We start from the raw sequence: 21671 nt of genomic DNA, 5'->3' as shown, positions 1-21671 counted from the left end.
AGCAGAAAATCCTTTCCGAGGTCAAGGGGAGCAGACAGCTGCATGGGGTCACTCCCCTCCTGGGGCAGATGAAGGATCCAGATGGGCATCCCCCAGCCCACTCAGGGTCAGACTTGCTGGGGCCTAGAAGTACACCCGTCCCATCCCCTGAGGCCCCTGGAGTGGGTCCCATACCTGCTGGGTATGTGGGTCTCAGATGCAGACTGAGCAGGGGCGCTCAGGAAGCCAGCGCCTCTCCTACAGATCCCCACACCCCTCCCCAGCTCCAGTCCACCCCCTGCCTCTGGCCAGCAGGCAGCGCATGACAGTGGCAGACTCTCAGAGACTCTGTGTTGTGACAAGGCTACGGCCTCACCGCTGCTCAGAAGAAAACCAGGCCCAAGGATTCCAGAACGTTCAAGAAGGGCTTTTATTTAAAATCAAATCTCTATTCAGAGAATAGAGTTAAGGATTATAACTATGCTTAGTTTGTGACTAACAGCAAGCAAAGGAGAAAGAAAAAGTCCTCTCAAAGAATGCAGTTCTGTTCTCTCAAAACGTGGAAACTGTTTTTGTGGCAGAGGCCAAAATCTGGCAAGGGCCCCGCTGCAACTTTTAAGAAGCATTTGTCCAGCCTGCCTACGTGGCCAGCACCTACACAGGCCCCTGCCTCTAGGCCTCAGGGCAGTTCCGAGTCCGAGTCCCCGGAGGCTCCACCGAGGCGAGGCCTGTATGTAAATGAAGCCCCACGTGACCGTGTATTGCCCCACCTGGGACCCGCCCCCTCCAGATGGCCCCGCCCCCCAGCAGCAGGACCCTGGAACCTGTCGGGGATGACACTGTGGTCTCGGGCTGGCGGGTGGGTGGGAGGGCTGGGTTGCCCTCCCCTGGCTTCAGGCATCTGGGACTGAGTGGTCCATGGCGTAGTGTAGCAGGGTCGGGGACAACCTAGAGACGGCGGCAACAACGACAGTCGCCCAAACTGGCAGCACCCCTCCCCCTCCTCGCCACTAGCTGTCCTTCATTTCCATTTCTAAGACTTTCAAGTCACCAGAAGCCACCAGCTGAGAGCCCTGAGGAGGCTGGTGTGGCTGTGGACAGGCGGACCAGAGGGGGGAAGGTAGGGGTGGACGAAGGAGGGGGGGGAGGCAGGCGGGGATCAGCCTTACTTTTTGACCATGTGCTCGTAGATCATAGTGGGGATGATGGTCAAGGTGACAACGTTCCCTGCCGTGGCCAGAATCTCTGTGACATCTTTGTCCTGGGGAGGAGGTGAGTGAGCTGTCACTCTGGGGCCAGGGGCACCTCTGCAGAGGAGGGGTCAGCAGGGCCCCAGCCAGGGGACCTGCTACTGCTAGGTGAGGCTAGGCCATGCTTGAGCAAGAACACAAGCCCCTCCCCCCCCACCTGAGGGTCACCCGTCCCCACCCTCACCCTGCAGGCCAGTCCTGTGGTGTCAGCACTCCTTTCCTCCCCTTCCACCAGACAGCTCCCAGAGCCCATCTCCCTGCCTTAGTCACTCGCAGGTTCTGGCCCCAAAGCACGAGGATAATCACGCCGCATGAGGGCCACCAGGTGCACCCAGCCACCCACTGGGCTCCTATGGGGCAGCCAGCTGAGCTGAGCCCTCACAGGACTTCTGCGAGAACAAGAAAGGACACACCTGCACGCAAAGTGGGCCAGACAGATCAAACTCTAAAGCTACGGCCACAGCAGAGCTTTGGCCCTTACTCGGAGACCGCTGACCTATCATGCGTCTAACCTGGCTGTGCACTTAGCTGTCACGGGACAAGCAGAGAAGACATGTAAGATTGGACTGGTGACAGCCACAGGGTGGAAACATATCAGCTTTGAGAGGCAAACTGTCTCAAAAAGTAGAGCTACCTGGGGCCATTCAGGAGAGGGACAGACCCAGTCCTCAGAGCCAACCAGCAACCAACTTGGCAACCAGTGTGCCAGGATAACTAACAAGTTCATCACGATGCCTTGAGCCTCTGGCGAGGAAGATAGAATCTGCCATGCATTTTAGACTAACTGGTCTCCAGAACAGTGAAGATCAAAGAACTGCGATGCCTGGAAGGAGTGGATGCTCTAGGACCCGAGAGCCACGGCCACTCACAATCCGTACTGGCGTAGTCAATTTTGGGGGCCTAAGGGGCTCCCTGTGGATTGCCAGGCCTGACCACTAAGGGAGGGGAGATACGTGGTGGGAAGGATCTTAGACCCACAACAGGAAGAACTTCCTGTCTATGAGCTATGAGAGCAAGCCTCCAAAGAATGGGGGAGACTGTCAAGCACGGGAGCACACATGGGACAGGATGGCCTGGTGGTGGCCCTTGACAGGGGCCGAGAACTGGCTGAAAAGCCTGTGCCTGCTGTGGAGTGAGAAGCCGCTGTCCAGGCCACTTCTCCTGGGGCTGGGGGGTTGGGGGGTGTTGGAACCCTGGCTGAGGGCGGGGACAGGACCCTCACTCTAAATCACAATCGAGACAGAAGTGCTCTGGGCCCAGTGCAGTAAGTCACGATCAAACCACTACTCAAGGTGACCTGCTCAAGCCACATGACACCACCCTCTGGTCTGCTGCCTGAAGGCATCCACCCCTCAGTCTGTGTCCACTAGACCATACACCCCTTGCTCCCTTTTGCTTTTTAAAAGTTTTTGCTTGTTTTGAGAGAGAGAGAGAGAGAGAGAGAGAGAGCGCGCGCGCACAAGTGGGGGAAGGGGCAGAGAGAGAAGAAAGAGCATCCCAAGCAGGCTCCATGCTGCCAGTGAGGAGTCCAGTCCCACAAACTGTGAGATCATGACCTGAACTGAAATCAAGAGTCAGATGCTTAACCAACCGAGGCACCCAGGCTCCCCTCCTTCTTGCTTTTTAAAAATAAAGCTCATCACACACACCCATTCAAAAGATGAACAAGAGGTCGGAGTGGATTTCCGAATGTCTAAATTATTCCTGTTTAGAATAAGCTTAAAATGGGAATTCTACAGTATTCCCATAACTGAGTGTGAGCTGGTGTGCGAGCCGAAACACCGAGGAGGGAGGTACCCGTGCAAGCAGCCCCAGCCAGGTGCCCTGACCTGACACATGCCCTCATGCCCCTCCTTCGGCCCCTCCACTGGCCTCCACATGGTAGCAACAACAGGAATATTTACTGAGCACTTAGCACATGCCCAGCACTGTGCTCGGAGCTCTACCTACCTTGTCTTACTGAATCCTCACAGCAACCTGAGGATGAGGAAACTGAGGCTCGGATGGGGGCAGCTGCCTGGCCACAGACACCAGTGTCCCCTCCACCCAGCGCCCTCTTGGCCCCTCAAGTCTGTGCAGGCCTACCTTCAGCCCGATGACGTTCTGCCCGTTCACCTCGCACACGGAGTGGTTGGTGAGGAGCCCGTTGCGGGCTGCCGAGCTCCCTTTGACCACAGAGATGACTCTTCCCTTCTTGATGACAAAACCAACATGGCCCATGCTGTCCTTGTGCATGGTGATGGTCCTCTGGAACGGCCTGGCAGGCAGACACAGTGAGCTGGGCCTGGGACATGGGGCGGACACAGAGGCTCCGGGGGCCTGGCTGCTCACCTGTCCCGAATGACCATGACGATCTTCTCGGCCGACGCCCTCTTCAGCACCCGGTGGGCTCTGTCTGTGCCCCAGCCAGCACAGTCACACCCATCGATCTGCAGGATCTGATCTCCAAAGCGCAGCCCCACGAGAGACGCAGGGCTGTTGGCCTTCACCAGCTGCACAAAGAGCCCCTGCGGGAGGCGGCGCTCCACGTCAGCTCCCCAGCCCACTCTGTGCCTGGGGCCCTCCCGAGGCTCTTCTCCCCTGACCGCCTGGGAGTTACAGGGCATGGGGACTACGGCTGGGCATGCGCAGGGCAGCACTTTCCTGGGGAAACCTTTTTCTGGGGAGGAAACACTCCAGGCCGCATAGCCAGGGAGAGGCAGAGTCAGGCTTTCAATCCTGCCTGGAAACTGCACCCCCAACCCTCAGAGCCCCAGGGTCTCTTGTGATAGCCTCTGCGCCCCTGGCTCCCATGGTCTCCTGACAGCTACCTGGAAGCCAGGTCCCTGTGAGGGATGGGAGGGAGAAAGGGAGGCGGGAGCCCAGGAGGGGCGGGTGGAGGGTCCCTGCTGCTGGAACCCAGAGTCAGCCCCAGGCCCTTATGGGATGGAGACTGAGAAGAAGAACCGGGGCTTGGGGCAGGATGCACCTCGGTGCCCTTGTCCGCTCTGCCCCTTCCTTACTGTGGACAGGGCCCTGTGCTGCCCCATCCCGGGCTTGTGGGCCGCTGGGTGACGCATTCAGGGATGCCCCCTTCTCTCCCGCCCGGCCCCCAGCCCTACCTGGTCGATGGCCCTTAGCCGCAGGCCCGTCTTGCCATGCTCATCCTTGCACAAGTGGATCTCACGCAGTCCAGGCTTGATCTCTGCACGCCGTGCGCCCTGGCTGTTCCCGGACACTGGTGCCACCAGCTGGCCTGGCAAGGGGCCAGAACCCGCCATCTGCGCACACCAGGGTGGGGTCAGCTGGCCCTGGGGCCTCATAAGGATGGGGAAAAGAAGATGCAATGGTCCCTGGGCCCCATCGTATCCCCAGACCACACTCTTCTCTGGGGGGGTGGCTAGGGGATATGGCTCCATGAAGCCACTAGGGGGCATCAAAGTCTACACTGCTGAAAAACAGCCAGGAAAATGAGGACAGAGGATGAGTGTACAGAAAGGGGACCCTCATTCTGCAAGGTACACTGGCATCAGGAGAACCCACCTAAAAATAAAAGAAAATTTCACAGCAAATAGTGAGCAACTGAGGGAAAAGGGCTCGATGTTTTTGTCTTTAAAAAAGCATAAGCAGAAAGTATAAAAATGAATGAAGGCTTTCCCCGTAAGGCTCAGAGCCATCAGGATGTCCATCCTCACCACTACTATTCAGTATGGCACTGGAGTAACTAGCCAGAAGAATAAGGTAAGAAAAGGAAATGAAGGCATACACATGGAAAAGAAATAAAATGGTCCCTGTTTGCAAATGATATGATGGTCCACTTGGAAATTCCCAGGAATCTATAAATAAATGCCTAGAACTCATCAGTGAGTTCAGAGAGGTCACATGATATGAGATCCATACACAAAAAGCAACTGTACTTTTTATATACTAACAGTGAACACATGGAAACTCAAATTAAAAGTACAATACCAGGGTGCCCTGGGTGGCTCAATCGGTTGAGCATCTGAGGCTTGGTTTTGGATCAGGTCGTGATCTCATGATTTCATGAGTTTGAGCCCCGTCTCAGGCTCTGTCTGACAGTGCAGAGCCTGCTTAGGATTCTCTCTCCCTCTCTCTCTGCCCCTCCCATGCTCATGCTGTCTCTGTCTTTCTCAAAATAAATAAATAAAGGCATTTTAAAAAGTACAAACACCAACTATATAATCACTCAAAAATAAAAAACAGGAGCAGATCCAACAAAACATACATAAGAATTGTATGCCAAAAACAAAAACCAAGAAATGACTGCTAAAAACATACCAAAAAAAATCTAAATAAATGGAAAGGTATTATCTATTCGTGGATTCAGGGAACATAGTAAAGCTGTCAGTTGTCCCCAGATAGATATAAAGATTTAATGCGCTTTCTATCAAAAGCTTTACAAGATGTTTTGTAGATATAGTCAAGGTTAATCTAAACTTCATATGAAAAGACAAAGTAACTAGTATAGTTAAAGATATTTTGACAGAAAGAATAAAGCAAGAGGAATCACTCCACCAAATTTTAAGACTTACTATTTGGTACAGTTTGGTAATGGAGGCAAGACTGACTCATGGATCAATGGAACAGAAGAATCCAAAAGTCGCCTCACACAAGTAGAGCCAACTGTGTTTTCAACACGGGCGCCAGAGCAGTTCAGTGGAGAAGAAATGGTTTTTTCAACAAAAGGCATGGGAGCAGTTGAACATCTACAGGCAAAAAATATGAACCCTGACCTAAGCCTCACACAAAAATTAACCCAAATTTAGACAGACCAGAGAGACCTGATCCACAAAAGAAAAAAAAATCCATAAATTGAACATCATCAAAATTAACAAAACGTTTGCTCTGCAAGAGATCCTTTTAATAGCTTGAAAGGAGAAGCTCCCTTTGGGAGAAAATGTTTCCAAACAACTCATCTGACAAAGGACTCTAGAATGAAGCACTCTCCAAACTTGACTAAAAAACAAACAAACCGGGGTGCCTGGGTGGCTCAGTCGGTTAAGTGTCCGACTTTGGCTCAAGTTATGATCTCACAGTTCGTGGGTTCGAGCCCCATGTCGGGCTCTGTGCAGATAGCTAGCTCAGAGCCTGGAGCTGCTTCAGATTCTGTGTCTCCCTCGCTCTCTGCCCCTCCCCCACTCATGCTCTGTTTCTGTCTCAATAATAAACAGACATTTAAAAAAATTAAAAAATAAACAAACCAATCATTGAGAAAATGAACAAAACACACGAAGAGCATTTTACTAGAAAGAATCTACAGCTTGTAAACAGCACGTGAAAAGATGGTGAATGTCAGGAGCCGTCAGGGCAATGCAAATTAAGAGTGTGAGGTGACCTCGCTGCACATCTGCCGTAACAGCCGCGATCGGGGGTGATGCCGGTGAGGAGGTTTTGATGGCAGGAAAATAAAATGGTGCAGCCACCACAGTCACTCTCGAGGTAGTTTGGAAATGTAAATGTGCCCTTATCACACAACCTAGCGACCGCACTCCCGGACATTTATCCCCGAGAAAGGAAAACATGTCCACACAAAAAACTGCATACAAATACCCACGATAACTTAGTTTGTAGGAGCCCCAAAGTGGACACCACTGAAACGACCCTCAATGGGTTAAACACACCTCGATGCCTCCATACCATAAAATACTGCTCAGCAATGAAATGGGATGGACTAGGGTAGGGGGGCAAGAAGGGGAAGCACACGATAGAAATGAAGGGGTGCGTTGTGATGAGCACAGGGTGATGTATGGAACTGCTGAATCACTATATTGTACGCCTGAAACCAACATTACACTATAAGTTAACTACACTGGAATTAAAATAAAATGAAATAAAAACAAACAGGGGGGCCTGGGTGGCTCAGTCAGTTAAGTATCTGACTCTTAACTTCAGCTCAGGTCATGAGCTCACAGATTTGTGAGATTAAGCCCACGTGGGGCTCTGTGCTGACAACTCAGAGCCTGCTTAGGACTCTCTCTCCCCCCTCTCTCTGCCCCTCCTCTGCTCATGTGCACACATGCACACACACACTCTCTCTGTCTCAAAATAAATAAACATTTAAAAAAATAAAAACAGGGCACCCGGGGGGGCTCAGTCAGCTAAGGGTCCAACTTTGGCTCAGTCATGATCTCACAGTTTACAGGTTCGAGCCCCACATAGGGCTCTTGCTAACACCTCAGAGCCTGGAGCCCTGCTTTGGATTCTGTGTCTCCCTTTCTCTCTCTGTTCCTCCCCTGCTCATGTTCTGTCTTTGTCTCTGAAAAATAAATAAACATTAAAAAGTATTAAAATAAACAAAAACAAACCAAAAAAATGGGATGAACTATTAATACAGCCAACGACTAGGAAAAATTTCAAGGGCATTATGCTGAGTGGAAAAAACCAATCTGGAAAAGATTCCTTTTGGGGCACCTGGGTGGCTCAGTCAGTTGAACGTCCAACTTTGGTTCAGGTCATGATTTCATGGTTCGTGGGTTTGAGCCCCGTGTCAGGCTCTGTGCAGACTGCTCACTTACAACCTGGAGCCTGCTTCAGATTTTGTGTCTCTTTCTCTCTCTACCCCTGGCTTGTTCACGCTCTGTCTCTGAGTCTCAAAAATAAATAAATGTCAAAATAATTAAAAAAAAAAAAAGAAAGGAGTCAATTTATATGAAACAAAACTAGAGGCAGAAAACAGACTAGTGGCCACCAGGGATTAGGGATGGTCCCGGGAAGAAGGCGGGCATGATTATGAAGGGTCAGTTCGTGGTAATGAGACAGCCTGTGCCTCTGCTGCACCGGTACTTATGTGAATCTGTCTAGCGGGTGACAGAGTGACTGACACACAACTATAGATGCCCACTGTACCACCGCAAAAGGCCCCTTTCCTTATCCTGTAGTTAGGCAGCTATTTCCCACAGGACCACTGGGAAAACCTGATGGTGGGCACGATCTTCTGTACCCTTCTCTGTACTATCTTTGTGACTTCCCATGACGCTATGACTATTTAAAAATTAAAAGTTAAGAAAATGTTTAATTGGAGGTGCCTGGGTGGCTCAGTCAGTTAAGCGTTCAACTTTGGCTCAGGTCATGTTCTTGCGGTTCCTGAGTAAGACCCCTGCATCGGGCTCTGTGCTGACAGCTCAGAGCCTGGAGCCTGCTTCAGATTCTGTGTCTCCCTCTCTCTCTGCCTGTACCCTGCTCACTCTGTCTCTCTCTCTCTCTCTCAAAAATAAATTTTAAAAAAACAAAAACGTTTAATTATAAAAATGGATTCATTGGTCATATTTTTATCAATATTTAAGTGAAACACACTCGTGTCCTAATTACTGGAACAGAGAGGAATCAAATCAGAGGTTTAAAATGCAAGTGTCTATAACATGACTTCCCTTGCATCATGTCTGTGCTTCACAGCGTGACTAGGGTCTAGGGTCACAGGGGAGGAACACCCCAGGCATCACCGGTTTTGCTCAGAGCCCCACACGCCCTCATCCTTGCGGGTTTTCTCCCGTGAGACCCTCATTCGCCAGTGGCTGTGTGCGTGGCCACGGCAGTGCCCGTCATGGCTCTGTCACGGACCTTCACCAGCTCAGGGACGGACGGCAGACAAGCACGCTGCCCCAGGCCCGCGGAGGTGCTGCAGCTTGGCAGGAGGGGGTTTCAGTGGGGACGGAGTCTCTACGTGAGCCTATTTTCAGGAGTGAACATCTCTGTGTCACGATTTCTCTCACTCCCTAAAATCATGGAGAGCAGGAATCAAACCAGCATTATGGTTTCATTTAGGGACCAGAGCTGGGTGACCAGCGACTCGCCCCTCGGCTCTGCTGTCCATGCACCTGCTCTCAAGGGACAGGCAGCTCCTTCATTTGAAGCCTGCAGGCACAGGCTGGGTTTAATGCCCTCCCTTCTCATCCAGCGGCCTGCAGCCAGAGGTCAAAGGGCAGGCAGTGGCCCCCAGTGCCCAGGTCTGCAGGAAACCCTGCAGCGCTTTTAACTACGGCTCAAAATGAAAGTGCTATCAAGAAACAGAGCCGCAGACAGGGTGGGCAAGAGGAGATTCCAGTCGGTTCGAATGGCAAGACCAAGAAGGAGGGAGAGTTGGGATATTCTGTGCCCACATTAGGCCAGAGACAAATACCTACACTAGCACCTTCTGGAATCTGAAGCAGGTTCTGCTGGACTTCTTGGCTGGAGAGGGAAAGACCCATATAATTTTCCAATTCCGCCAGGCTTGGGTACAAAACTGACGGGAAAGGAAGGGAAGGAAGAGGAAAGGGGTTACTCAAGGGCATGAGCTTGGCCACACCTGCCTGGCTCCCAAGTGGTCACTCATCTGTGTTAAGAAACAGTGCCTGGGGATGTTGTTTACTCCCAAGAACGCACGGGGACCCTCACTGGTGACGTGGGTTCTCCCTTCAGAAGGGCCAAGGGGCAGGGGTCTCCCCAGGAGCACCCTCATGGGTAACTTTGCTGTTCAACTCAACGGACTTCCCTTGGCACTAGTCGGACATCCGACTCAGGGCTGGTGCTGGGGCCGCGACGCCCCAGCTCCTAGAAAGCCCACAGGCTGCAGGGGCTGCAGCGGCTGCGGGAGGCAGGGTGCAACCCCAGGGCAGCTCCAGGGAAACCACACGGTGGCCAGGAGGGAAACAGTGGGCCTGAAGTCAACTTAGCTGCTACAGGACCTGAATCACGACCGCCACCAACAACTCGAAGGGCCACCACAAATATCTTGGTCTCCTCGCTCGGCCACAGAAGGTAGCCCCAGATCAGGGGGGTTAGTGGCCTCACTAAAGGTCCCCCTCAAAGGGTTCTGGTGGGAGTAAATGTGCAGGAAGCCCACAGCACAGCGGCAGAGAGGCAAGCGCCTCGGAGTGGCCACAAGAGGTCACTGTCGGTCAGGAGCACCTCTGCCCCAGTCACTCACCTGAAGGCTGGGAGACTGGCAGGGCGGGCATCCGGGGCATGGCTCTGGCCTGGGCCTGGGGATAGGTGGGGAACACTGGTCAGTGATGGCTCCCTGAGGCTGAGGATCAGGGCACTAGTTTTGCAGCTGGGCCTAAGGCGGGGTGTCCATGAACCCGGGAGACGTGCAAATGTGGCCTCTCCAGGTGTCCATGTTTCTGGGGGAGGATCTCCCCACAGCCTGTGCCCTACCAAATGTCGGGACCCGCTTACTACCTGAGGCGGCCAGAACAACTAAGGCCCCCTCCCAACCAAATTCTCTGTCAAGAAGTCCCACACTCGCAAAACCCACTGGAGCCGTAGGTGGATAGAAAGAAGAGGAGCTTCTGGGGATGAGCAGGCAAAATGCCAGACCCGTGGGGTTTCCTCTGGAAGCCTGCGTGTAGTATAGTCTACCTGTACCCAGATGGAGGGAGCGCTGCGACAGAGCGGGCACGAGGGAGGCCTGTCTGCAGCTGCTAGCACTTTCCCCTTCCCGCTGTAACTCCATCCCCTTAACCTCTGGATGCCTGTCCACCACAGGCCCTACGGTGGTGGCCCGCGTGCCCAGGGGCCCCCAACACACACCACCTCCCAAGACAAGCCTCCCACACTTACCTCGGGGCAATCATGAAGGCCCCTATCAGGGGGCCTAGGCGAACACATGCCTGGTGGCTTACCTGAATGGCCTGGTCCATCTTTAGGTCTTCCAGAGATGGGTACAGAGTGGCCATGGCTGCCCCTTGGAACACTCTACCGGGCACAGAGGGTGAGAAGGGGTGAGAGGAAGCATGGACATCTACCTCCCATTCATGTGCCACTCGGGACTCTCAGGATGAGAAAGATTGTCAAGAAGGCATTTTAGAGATGGGGGAGCTGAGTTTGAACCTAAGTCTGCTTTGTTCCCAAGTCCGCAATCTCCACCCTTGCAAAATTCCATCCCACCACGTTCAACTGACCCTGGGCTTTAGACCCCGGACCCAGGGGACCATCCAGGACATACTGGTCAACTCCTTTCCAGTCATGTTTCAAAGGTCAGACAGGCTTATAAGGTCTAATCGCTCAGGACCCAAGTTCAATCCAGCAGGTTCACAGTGAGTACCTACTGTATACCTGGGTGTGCATAACATTATCTCACAGCCACACAGAATTCAGCCATGTTAAAGTAGGTGGAGTCTTAGTTACAACAGAAAGGCAGCAGGGTACGTTAGAATCCCTCCCCCATCCTCCACACACCTCTTCACCTCTGGGTATTTGAGCTCCTACTGTATGCCACTCATTTCCAGCCTGGGCTTCTACTCTTCTCCTTGTAAAGCTCTGATCTCATTAAATGCCGTGTCTTGGGGCACCTGGGTGGCTCAGTTGGTTAAGTGTCCGACTTCAGCTCAGGTCATGATCTCTCACAATCTGTGGGTTTGAGCCCCATGTCACACTCTGTGCTGACAGCTCAGAGCCTGGAGACGGCTTCAGAATCTGTGTCTCCCTCTCTCTCTCTGCCCCTTCCCCATTCATGCTCTGTTTCTCTCTGTCTCAATAATAAATAAATGTTTTAAAAAATTAAATAAATAAATAAATGTCTTGAGTTTTGCATGTAGACACTAAGCTAAATGTATGCAGTACTCTACAAGGTCAAATAAAACCTGTTTGCATCTGGCCTGTGAGCCACCAGTTCCAATCTCTGGAGGAATCAGAGGTCCATGGGGGCCACTTTAGGGAATGTGGGCTAGATATGAGAGTAGTGGGGAGCCAGCAGGGGGCTTTATGTGAGGGTAGGACATCCCAGGCTCATGCGGAAGGCCTACTGGCTGCCATGTGGAGACCAGGCAGGGAGGAGGCAAGACCCCTGGGGACAGGTGGGAAGGTGATGGAGGTCTGCACAGCAGCATGGGGGTTAGGGGTGGGATGTGGGAGAGAAGGAATTTGATGGCGAGTTAGAAGGAATAGTGTGCGTGAGGAGTCAAGACAGCAGGTGCAGAAGGAGAAGGGGCAATGATGGATGAGGAGGACCTTGGCCCCTGTGGGTCACTCAGGGGAGATGTCCAGAGGACCCGTACCTGGGCGGGGCTGGAGTCCCATCACCCCTGGCATAGCCCGCTCAGTTCCCTGTGACCACCCCAGACACCCCTTTACTGTGTACACCTGCTCTGATGGCCTGAGGACACCCACCTTCTCCTAGGATGGACATGAGGACCAGGGGTCCCCAATATATTTCACTCACCTCTCAGTCTTTTTTTGTGTGTTTTCAAGTTTGAATTAGTGCTAACATTTTAAAGTCTGGGACAATAAGACCCTTCACTTCTAATTTGTATTGGGGAAAAAAATCAAAATAGCCGCAACGCAAGAGCAGAGATCACGCACGCCAACTGCCAGTCCAGGCTGCATTGCAGCCTCTGCCACTCAGATGGGGCTGCCTGTGCTTTCTTGGTTCCCAAAGTTTCCAGCCAGGAATTTACACTTCTGGGTTGGCAGGCAGCTCCTGATCCTTGCCCTTGTCTAATCTTTGGGGCAGAAATAGTCACCTCAAAAGGAGCAGGGATTGTCCCAGGGGGAGGAGACTGGCTCTGAACCCTTCTAGATCCACAGGGAGAACAGAGCAGAATTGGAGATCCCCTTCGTGGAAATCACCCCAGGCCAGGACCACACAACTGTTTCTCTGTGTCTGAGACCATCACCACTGCCACCTTCTGCGAGTCCCAACTCAGTGGTGGGCTCTGGGCAGAAGCAGGAAGCATCTATTCCCCTGCCTTTTAACAGTTTATGATACAGCAGGGAATGGCTCCCAGCCAGCAAATGGGCTGAGTCTCAATCATCCATCTATCCACTCACGGCATTTGAGTATCTACAGTGTGCCAGGGACCCTGGGCTGGTTTTCGTCATCCTAGTCCCTCTGCTTTGCATAGCACACTTCCCTATGTGGTGGTCTTTGAAGGCTTAGCTCAAAGGCTATTTCTTAGGGTGTCTTTTTCAGGTCATGGTACCTCCTGCTGTTGGCTGGGTCTCCTTGTGATCCTAACCCTGACCTGTGCTGCCTCTGTTGTCCAGCTGTTTATCATATTATACGATTAACATCTGGGTACTTTCTCATACTAGACCCCACCTCACGGGGACAGGGGGCGTGTCTGTTCACCACACTATGCCTCCCCACCACACCAATGCCAAACGTGCATGGTGGCAAAAATTGTTATTTGAATAACTCAGTGGTTTTCCAAGAACAGACTGGAAATTTGTGTGGGGATTCTGGAGTGTCGCAAGGTTGAGGGCACACTACTAACATTTAGGACCTAGTGAGCAGAGACATGGACCTCTCGTAAGGTGCAGAACGGTTCACCACAACATTCTGTCCTCCGTCCTGAGCAATTTTCCAATGTCCTCCCAAACCTTCATGTGGGCAAAAAGCCTGCTTGTAACCCATTTTATATACAAATCCAATGGGTTTTTGGGGCAGCTGGGGGGCTCAGCTGGGTAACTGACCAACTCTTGTTCCGGCTCAGATCATGATCTCATGGTTCATGAGTTCAAGCCCCAAGCTGGGCTCTGCGCTGACAGTGCAGAGCCTGCTTGGGATTCTCTTTCTGCCCCTCCCCAACTTGCTATCTCAAAAATAAACAAAAACTTTAAAAAAAAAATACATACAGTGAGTTTTTTCTGGTTTTGAGATGCAATGTGTTATCCAAAAATGCATATACCAGGTTCATCAAGGGAGGCTATACTTTGTTTTGTTCACCATTTTGGAAAATCAGTGTCAGTCCTTTTCACCACACGTGAGTCACCAGAACACGCCCATGCATGCCTGCATTGTGGCTGTCATACTAATTCCACGCTTGTATACAAATATTTAGCCTTTGACCCGAGATGTCAAATACAAACTGGGCAAAATTGAGTTGAACACTGTCTTACGTCCAAACTTACTCATTTTAAGTTAGGCACAAACATCATCTGGTGTAACCCAGCTCCAGCTTTAACAAAGTGAAGTGCATATTCTTTTGCTATAAATTATTTTCACTGCCCGTGTTTCGCCCTTGTAACAAAGACAGGGTATCATACTGATTTTGTCACTCACTAGGAATCACCGTTCGGGACGAACCCGCCTCCTCAGCCTCAATTTCCCCCGATATCCGCAGCTAGGCACGAACTTCACGCCCTGGGGGCCGGTGAAAGCCCCACGGGTCGTTAAGGACTGTTCTTCACCCCAGCCTCAGTTTCCCAGTCTGTCACACCCCGGCCTCAGTTTCCCAATCTGTCACACAGCTCAAAACTCTCCAAACTACTCCCACGCTGACGCACCGTTCACTCCAAACCTGGCGGGCAGCGACGTCTCGCGGTCGCTGTGGGCTACGGCGCCTGCGCAGACACCCCGCCAGGCCGCTAGGGCTCGCTGCGGCACGTAGAACGCATGCGTCTCACCCATCCGGGCCTGCGCGCAGCTACTCCTGGCTCCCAGGTTGCCCCGCGGCAGCGGGTGGAAAATGGCGGCCGCTCCTAGTATATGTGCCGCCGAAGCGACCACTGGCGGCTTCTTCTTTACGCGGCCTGTTAGCCTGCTGGGTTGCTAGAATCCACCTGGCCTCTTGCATTATCCAGGTGCTCTTGGCTGGCGCCAGCACCCACAAAAAGAAATCAGGTAAAGCTGCAGAGTAAGGGATGGGAAGGCTCCATCGGGCCCCTGCCCCCTCTTGACTGGAGGCCGCGCGGATCAAATGGAGCTTTAAAAGGAGCGCGTATACCCCAGAAGGCCATTTACGGCCTCTGGAGGAGGGAGGATGCGGTAGATCCGCTTCCTGCTGAGAAGATTCTGTTCCAAGGCAGTGGTGGGAGGGGAGGAGGGTAAAGATACTCCTGCGCTCCGCGTCCTCCACCCCCGCCCCCCGCCTGTTTCTGGAAAAGAAGGCCCTCTTGTTCGCTAAGGCTGCCGAAGCTACTCAGTTCTCGAGTATTTCCTACCTGTTGTGACATCCCACTCTTCCTCTCACTGTTTTTTGTTTTGTTTTGTTTTGTTTGTTTTCCTTGCCTGGCTCTAACTTCTGATCAGGTGCTTAGCTGCAAGTGCCCCCCACCCCTGTGCAGAATTCCACCCGATAGTGGCTGAGTGAGCTCTCCTACCCAGGGTAGGGGCTTGTGCTGGCCGCGCAGATCACTTCCTACAACAGAATTGGACCCACTGCTTCTTATAAAGGATCCAGGCAGTTTGGCTTATGGGATGCAGGATGAAAGGCTAAGGCAACCAGGAAAGCCTTATGGTTTGGAATGAATGATGAATAGGTGAATATGAGATTCTGTGGTCTAGAGTAGAGGTTTGCCTCATTCTGTGAGTGTGGGGATTTGGGGTAAAGCTTAGAATGGAAGGAACAGAAAGCCTAGAATTGAAGGAGGTCACCAGATGAACAAGGGGGAGGGAGAAGGTGAGAATGGCATTCTAGACCGAGGGAACGGCACCTGAGAAAGCATGGGAGCATGGACTAGCAGAGTGAGTTTTAGTAGCAGCAGGCAGTGTGGAATGAATGAAATGCAGCGTGAGTGTGGAAAGCGAGGAGGCATCACTGCAGATGGTCCCACAGCTTGGGTCATGGAGATGTGAATTCCATGTTGAAGTTTAGAGATTGATCCTGAGGGCAAGAGCTGGGTATGGCTCCCAAGAGCAGGAGCTGAGGTGAACTCCCACCAGATTTCTGGCTCAGACCGTACAGGGAACTGGGTAGCCAGATGCAGAGGGCAGCAAAACTTGGAGGAAAAATGAGGTAGTAAAGATCTGGAAGGTGCTGGACCGTTAGGTCTGAGCCTCCCTATCCCTGGGGTAGCACACTCCATACCCTCCCCCTTGTACCAACCTTCCTACCAATCTACCTTCCTTTTTTCCTCCCTCCCTCCTGGATTGGATTTGCACTGTGCTGTATTTGTTTGCCCATGTCCCTCCCCAGTGCTGAGCCCAGTGCCTGGCACACAGCAGGCATCCAGTTACTGTTTCTTAAAGGAATGGAAAAGACACAGAGGGAAGAGAAAGCCCCAAAAAAGAGTCCTTTGAAGAGAAACCCTGGGCCTAGAAAGAAAAGGAAAAAAAACAAAAAACAAAAAGCCAGTGCCCTGATGAGGTAGATTGAAAGGCTGCCTCCTACAATCTGACAGTGCTCAGTTCAGTACTGGCTTCCTGCAATTCATTGGCTCCTCTGAAAGGAAAATAACCCATCTCTCTCAAAGGAATTTTCCTCTCACCTGCACCTCACAGAACTTCCATCCCTGAGTTTCTGCACTTTTTTGATCTTATAAGCAATCACGCCACCCACGACAGTCCGGCAGTCATGTCCTCGGAGATCAAGAGGGCTGAAAGGGGTCGCCAACTTCCATCTTTGGACTTTGCAACGAGAACACTCTTTTGGAACACCTTGTTCCAAAGAGCTGAAACAACAGGACTCCTACTTGTTCCTGTGGACAACTCATCCATCCTTCAGAAAACGGTGTGTGCGGGAGGGAAGCGTGGGCTAGAGTGTCAGAGGAATGGCTCCTGGAAGGCCAGATTAGCCAGGGGTGTGGGGAGTTAGAAAGGAAGAGGCTGTTGCTAGGCCACCAGCACGCACCCCCTCCTCCTCCTCAGGGCTGTACTGTGTGCTGCAGAAACGCTGTGACAGTCTACAGGGAATGCAGATGCTCCCGAATGCAGGCCCTGGGGAGGCAGAACAGGAGCAAGTCCTGGGAGGTGGGCAGGACCGGATTTGGACTGCCGTCTCTCACTTGTGAGAGTAAGCGTGGACAAGCCCCTTTTGAGTGTCCTTTCCTCCTTTGTGACACAGGCAACAGGGTAATTACTTGCAGCCCAGAGTTGTCATGGGGATTTAAAGATCCTTAAAAAGAAAGCTGCCGGGGCCTCAGTCGGTTAAGGGTGCAACTTCGGCTCAGGTCGTTATCTCATGGTTCGTGAGTTTGAGCCCCGCAGCAGGCTCTGTGCTGACAGCTGAGAGCCTGGAGGCTGCTTCATATTTTGTATATCCCTCTCTCTCTGCCCCTCCCCTGCTCACACTCTGTCTCTCAAAAATAAATAAATGTTAAAAAAAAAATCCTTAAAAAGAGATGAGATCTGTATGGAGTGCACTTAGCACATAAAGGGCATGCAGTCATCATTAGCTATTCATTCGGGACCTTTACTGAGTAGCTAAGTCCCTGTGCTGTTCTAGGTACTGAGGCAGTGAGCAAAAGGAAAACCTGTCCTTGAGGGTTTCTTTCTGGCTGGATAAATAAGTGTGGTAGGAAGGGATGGGGAGGAAGATAAAGCAGGGTGGAGGGGTAGAGTGTCCAGAAGGGCCTCACTGCTGGATGGGGGTGACGAGTGACTTGTGTTAAAGCCTAAAGGGGTAAGGAAGAGCAGGAAGAGCACCAAGGCAGAGGGCACGGCCATTGTGTCGGCCCTGAGCTGGGCATCCCTGTTGTTTCAAGGTCATCTGGCTGGTGAGAATGGAGGCCGTCATGCAGAGGGGCAGCAGTGGTGAGGAGGCCGGAGGAGAAGTGAGCAGGCCGCTTCCCCAGGGGGCCTTGGCCAGGATTGGACGTTTACTCTGCCGAGATGGGAGCCACTGGCAAATGTTGAGCCACAGAGTGACATGGTCCAGCTTCAATTTTAAGAGGCCCCCTGTGGCTGACGTTTGGAGAACAGACCTGAGGGGCAGGGGTGGATGCAGGGAGCCCCGGTAAGCAGGGATGGTGGCATTAGAATCGCTACTAGTTTGGAAATCAAAATTCTCAGACAAAGAAAAACTACATAAAAACAAAAAGAATGGTGTTAGCTTGGGCTGCCCTACTGAATGAGCCCGTGTGGCGTCCCCCCAGCACACGGCAGCCTCGCTTGAAGCACCGTTTCCTGCGACTGTGCCTCGAGAACACAGACTGTCCCCCTACAGCCATGAGCTCGTTCACTTCTCCTGACGCTGTGGGGGTGTTTCCAGTCTGCACAGGAGGAAACCAGTCCTGAGAAGGTCGAGCCACGGCCCAGCTCCCCATCAGCCTTTTCCTTGCCATGATAGGGAAGTCGGTAGAAACAGCTTCGGACAGGGAGACAAGAGAAACTGAGGCTGGCACTCCCCGTGCCTTGCAGAAACCCGCTCTCCACCTGGCCTTCCAAAGGCGCACTTCAAGGAGCAGAGTGGGGGTCCCCTCTCGAGCACCGGCACAGGCAGTGAGAAGGAGCCCGCAGCTCTCCCAGTGTCTGGATAAAGATCACTGGGCCCTCAGACTGACCCAGGGCTGGGGTCAGAGGAGGCTCCGGAGGCTCCAGTTGACACTGTGCTCCCAGAGGGAGGCACCTTGAACCCAGCAGGGTCAGGATAGGACAGACAAGACTGTCACAGACTCCGTCCCAGTCCGTACGGCCCCCCCCCTCCGCTCTCACCTGCCGGCCAGATGCCTCTGAAAGTCCTTCTTCAGCCACTGCTGAGAGAGTCTGTTCCCTTCCCTGGAAGGTGGTGGCCCTTGTCCCAGCCAGGTTCCGGCTCTGGGAAGGGTGGTGCCCACACCCCTGCCAGCTGACTCACCCCAATGGGCCCAGGTAAAAGCCCCGAGAGTGTGTAAACATAGCAAGTCACCGGGCCGAGGGCATGGCGTGGGCCTTAGTGCCGATGTGGAGGTAGGGTTGGGGGCAGACGGCTGCTCTTGGGAGGGGTAGGAACCAAGACTCTGGTCCTTGAGGAAACCAAAACTGGATTGGACACCCCATGCTGCTGAACATGAGGGCAGTCTGATGGGTATCCAGGGTCTTAAAAAAAATGCCCATAGTTTGTGACCCAGTATTTCCAGGAATTTGTTATAATAAACTAGGCACTGGGGTCCCAGACCCATCACCACACTGCTTATAACGGGGAAACCCAGGAATCCCAAATGCCCATCACTGGGGCCTGGTGAAACAGAATCAGGCTCTCAGAAGGTCACAAAGCTGTTAAGGTCATGGAGGGGGACACCCCGAGGAAATGTTCCCGAGACACCTGCAAGATGTTGAAAAATCAATATTGTGATTCTGATATTGTGTTTGGTTTTCGGTTATTGTTTTTGTTGTTGTTTTTGAAAAGCGGAGGTGCATTGCCAGCAGTCTGGGAGGTCATGTACTAAAAGTCTGGACGGCGGGTATGTGTTCCAAGTTGCTGAGGATGGCGTGGGTTTAGTTTTTAAAGTTAGACTTTGCTTTGAATGCGCATGCGTTTTGTTCAGCGCGGAGCAAATTAAGTTTGTTTTAAAAAAGGATTCAGGGGCGCCTGGGTGGCTCAGTCAGTTAAGCGGCCAACTTCGGGTCAGGTCATGATCTCATGGTTTGTGACTTGGAGCCCCGCATCGGGCTCTGTGCTGGCAGCTCGGAGCCTGGAGCCTGCTTCGGATTCTGTGTCTCCCTCTCTCTCTGCCCCTCCTCTGCTCACGCTCTGTCTCTCAAAACTGAATAAATGTAAAAAAAATTTTTTAAATAATAAATAAACTTTAAAAAATAATAATAAAAATCGAAAGGAACTTAGTTGGTTGTCTCCAGGGAAAACAACTAAGGGGCTGTGTGTTGGGGTGAGAGGTGATTTTTTTTCTAGTATACTCTCCAGTATCTTTTAAATTTTGAAAGATCTGAATGTATTACCTACCCTCCCCAATCAAATAACATCAAACAGCAAAGGGGGCAAGAATTTAATTTAGGTCCCGGTGGGTTTGGTTGAACACAGGTGCCTGTCACATTTGGTGCCTGGGGAGGCGTGTGGGGCAGTCATGTGAGGAATGACGCAGGGCACCCGCCCAGGGTGGAGTGGGTACGGAGAGCAGTCGCCGGTCACGCAGGCTCAAGTCACAGTCCCCGTGACGAGCCCGGGCAGGGCTGCACTAGCCTTGGGCATCAGTCCCATCCTGATGGGGGACTCAGCTCCACAGAGGAGATGCTGCCGGCCTCTGAGAGCTTCCAGCCAAGAGTCCTCCACAGGAAACAGAAGAGCAACTATAACAAGAAAGGCAGGTGCCACCAACTGGGCACTTATGGCCCCTTGTGTTTTAAAGGCAGCGTCTCTGGTGCGCATATTCTCCCTGCTAAGTAGGTGTGAGAGGCAGGGAGCCTCTTGGGTCACACAGCTGGACTGTGGCTCCAAGGCCATGTTTTCTCTGCAGTGAGACACATGTCACTTGCAGCTAAGGCATGGACACTGTGCTGGGACCATCTGAGGCCAGAGCTTAAAGGCCAAAGTAGAAAATAGGGATTCTAAACGAATCACCTGACACCCCCCCCAACACGCACATGCACACACACATGCAACTCAGTTCACTCCGTCACAGTCTGAAAGGGTCTTTGAGAGGAAACCAACCCAGAAAGGTAAGGGACTTGCCTGTGGTCACACAGCATGTCAGCACAGAGCTGGGGCAAGAACTCAGGTCCCCTAGCCACCACCTGCATGCAGGGTCATCTTTCCCTTCCATGGTGTTCTGGCTGCCTCCCCTTCCCTCCGCTCCCCACATCCAGCCTCCCGGGAAGATGTCCCTTGGGCCTGCCCTGGCTCCCAGTCGTCAGTGGCTCCCTACCAGAGGATCAGGACTGAATTCCCAGACCAGACACGGGGCCTCCATGGCCTGTCCCGTTACTGCCTTTACAGGTGGAGTCTTACCCCCTACCCAACACGCACTTCACACGTCCATAGCCGTGCCTGCCTGCTACAGCTGGAGTGCCCCCCGCCTCACCAGACACTCCTCTTCCAGGAAGGCACCCGGGTCATCCATACCCATGTGGCCTTCCCAGCCCCCGAGCTCTGCATTGGACTCTGCCTGTGTGCGTCAGGCTGCCAGGAACACCCATAGCTCTTTGAGGACAGGACCTAGTTGTTAGATCTCTACCGGCTATTTTCAGAGTAAACATGGGAACTTGTGCTCTGACCAAGATATATTTCTGCTGTTACACGTTTGTGTGAACAATCTTCAGAAGTCTAAAACACGCGTATCCCAATATGCAGTGTGTGCTCGGAAACTCTAACAGCGCCGTGGCGGACCTGAGTAATCAGCCACTGCCACCCTTCCTGCCCAGCCTGGACATGGCTGACAGCCACTGCCACCCAGATTTAGGTGAAACCTCTGTGCGCTCCCAGAGGGCAGGGGCTCAGTTGTCCCTAGGGCCTCATAGTGTGCCCGGCGCACAGTAGGCTCTTTGAAGTGTTTGCTGAATGAATGAGTGAATGCCCCTCTGTCGGTTCCAAGTACAGTGGCTCACCCTTATTTAATAACATGGGCTGCCTTGGGGCATCCGATCCGAGGCCCAGGTCTGTGACTCTGAGCACGTCGTACGCTTCTCGAAGCTTCTGTGTCCACACCTACAGACGTAAGTCGTGGTACCTGCCCTACAGGCTCATCCTGAGGGTTAGATGAATGGGGTGTTTTCCCGGCCTACGACCCAGCTCACTCAGCAAATGGGAGATTCTGACTTCCTCGTGGGATCGGTCTGGCTGCAAGTTATAGGAACACAAGTCATCTGGTTCAAGTGTGCTTCCTGGAAGGAGGAGGAATGGTTGCTGAGCAGAGGGAAGCACCAGCTGTGTG

At 52.5% G+C, this 21671-nt stretch overlaps 1 protein-coding gene across 7 annotated transcripts; it reads right to left on the bottom strand.

The window, feature by feature from the left end:
- Positions 1–390: 390 nt before the first annotated feature.
- On the bottom strand, positions 391–16378 carry SDCBP2 (syndecan binding protein 2). Of its 7 annotated transcripts, none has more exons than XM_029918689.1 (9): positions 14436–14991; positions 10832–10904; positions 10135–10189; positions 9350–9450; positions 4331–4489; positions 3561–3736; positions 3315–3486; positions 1149–1240; positions 391–707 (listed from the first exon to the last, which is right to left on the bottom strand). In XM_029918689.1, the coding sequence occupies exons 2-9, from the start codon at positions 10883–10885 to the stop codon at positions 659–661; spliced, it is 858 nt and encodes a 285-aa protein (XP_029774549.1). In that variant the 5' UTR covers positions 10886–10904; positions 14436–14991; the 3' UTR covers positions 391–658. The 7 variants fall into 7 exon arrangements, with proteins under 7 accessions (XP_029774549.1, XP_029774548.1, XP_029774545.1 ...); XM_029918688.1 differs by lacking the exons at positions 391–707; positions 14436–14991 and adding exons at positions 817–927; positions 16359–16378; XM_029918685.1 differs by lacking the exon at positions 391–707 and adding an exon at positions 817–927.
- Between the last annotated feature and the right edge of the window lie 5293 nt (positions 16379–21671).

This window comes from Suricata suricatta, chromosome 12, assembly GCF_006229205.1.
Source record: "Suricata suricatta isolate VVHF042 chromosome 12, meerkat_22Aug2017_6uvM2_HiC, whole genome shotgun sequence".
In the NCBI taxonomy this organism is placed as follows: domain Eukaryota; kingdom Metazoa; phylum Chordata; class Mammalia; order Carnivora; family Herpestidae; genus Suricata; species Suricata suricatta.
Note: the sequence above shows the minus strand (reverse complement) of the source record. Positions and strands in the feature narration are given on the sequence as shown.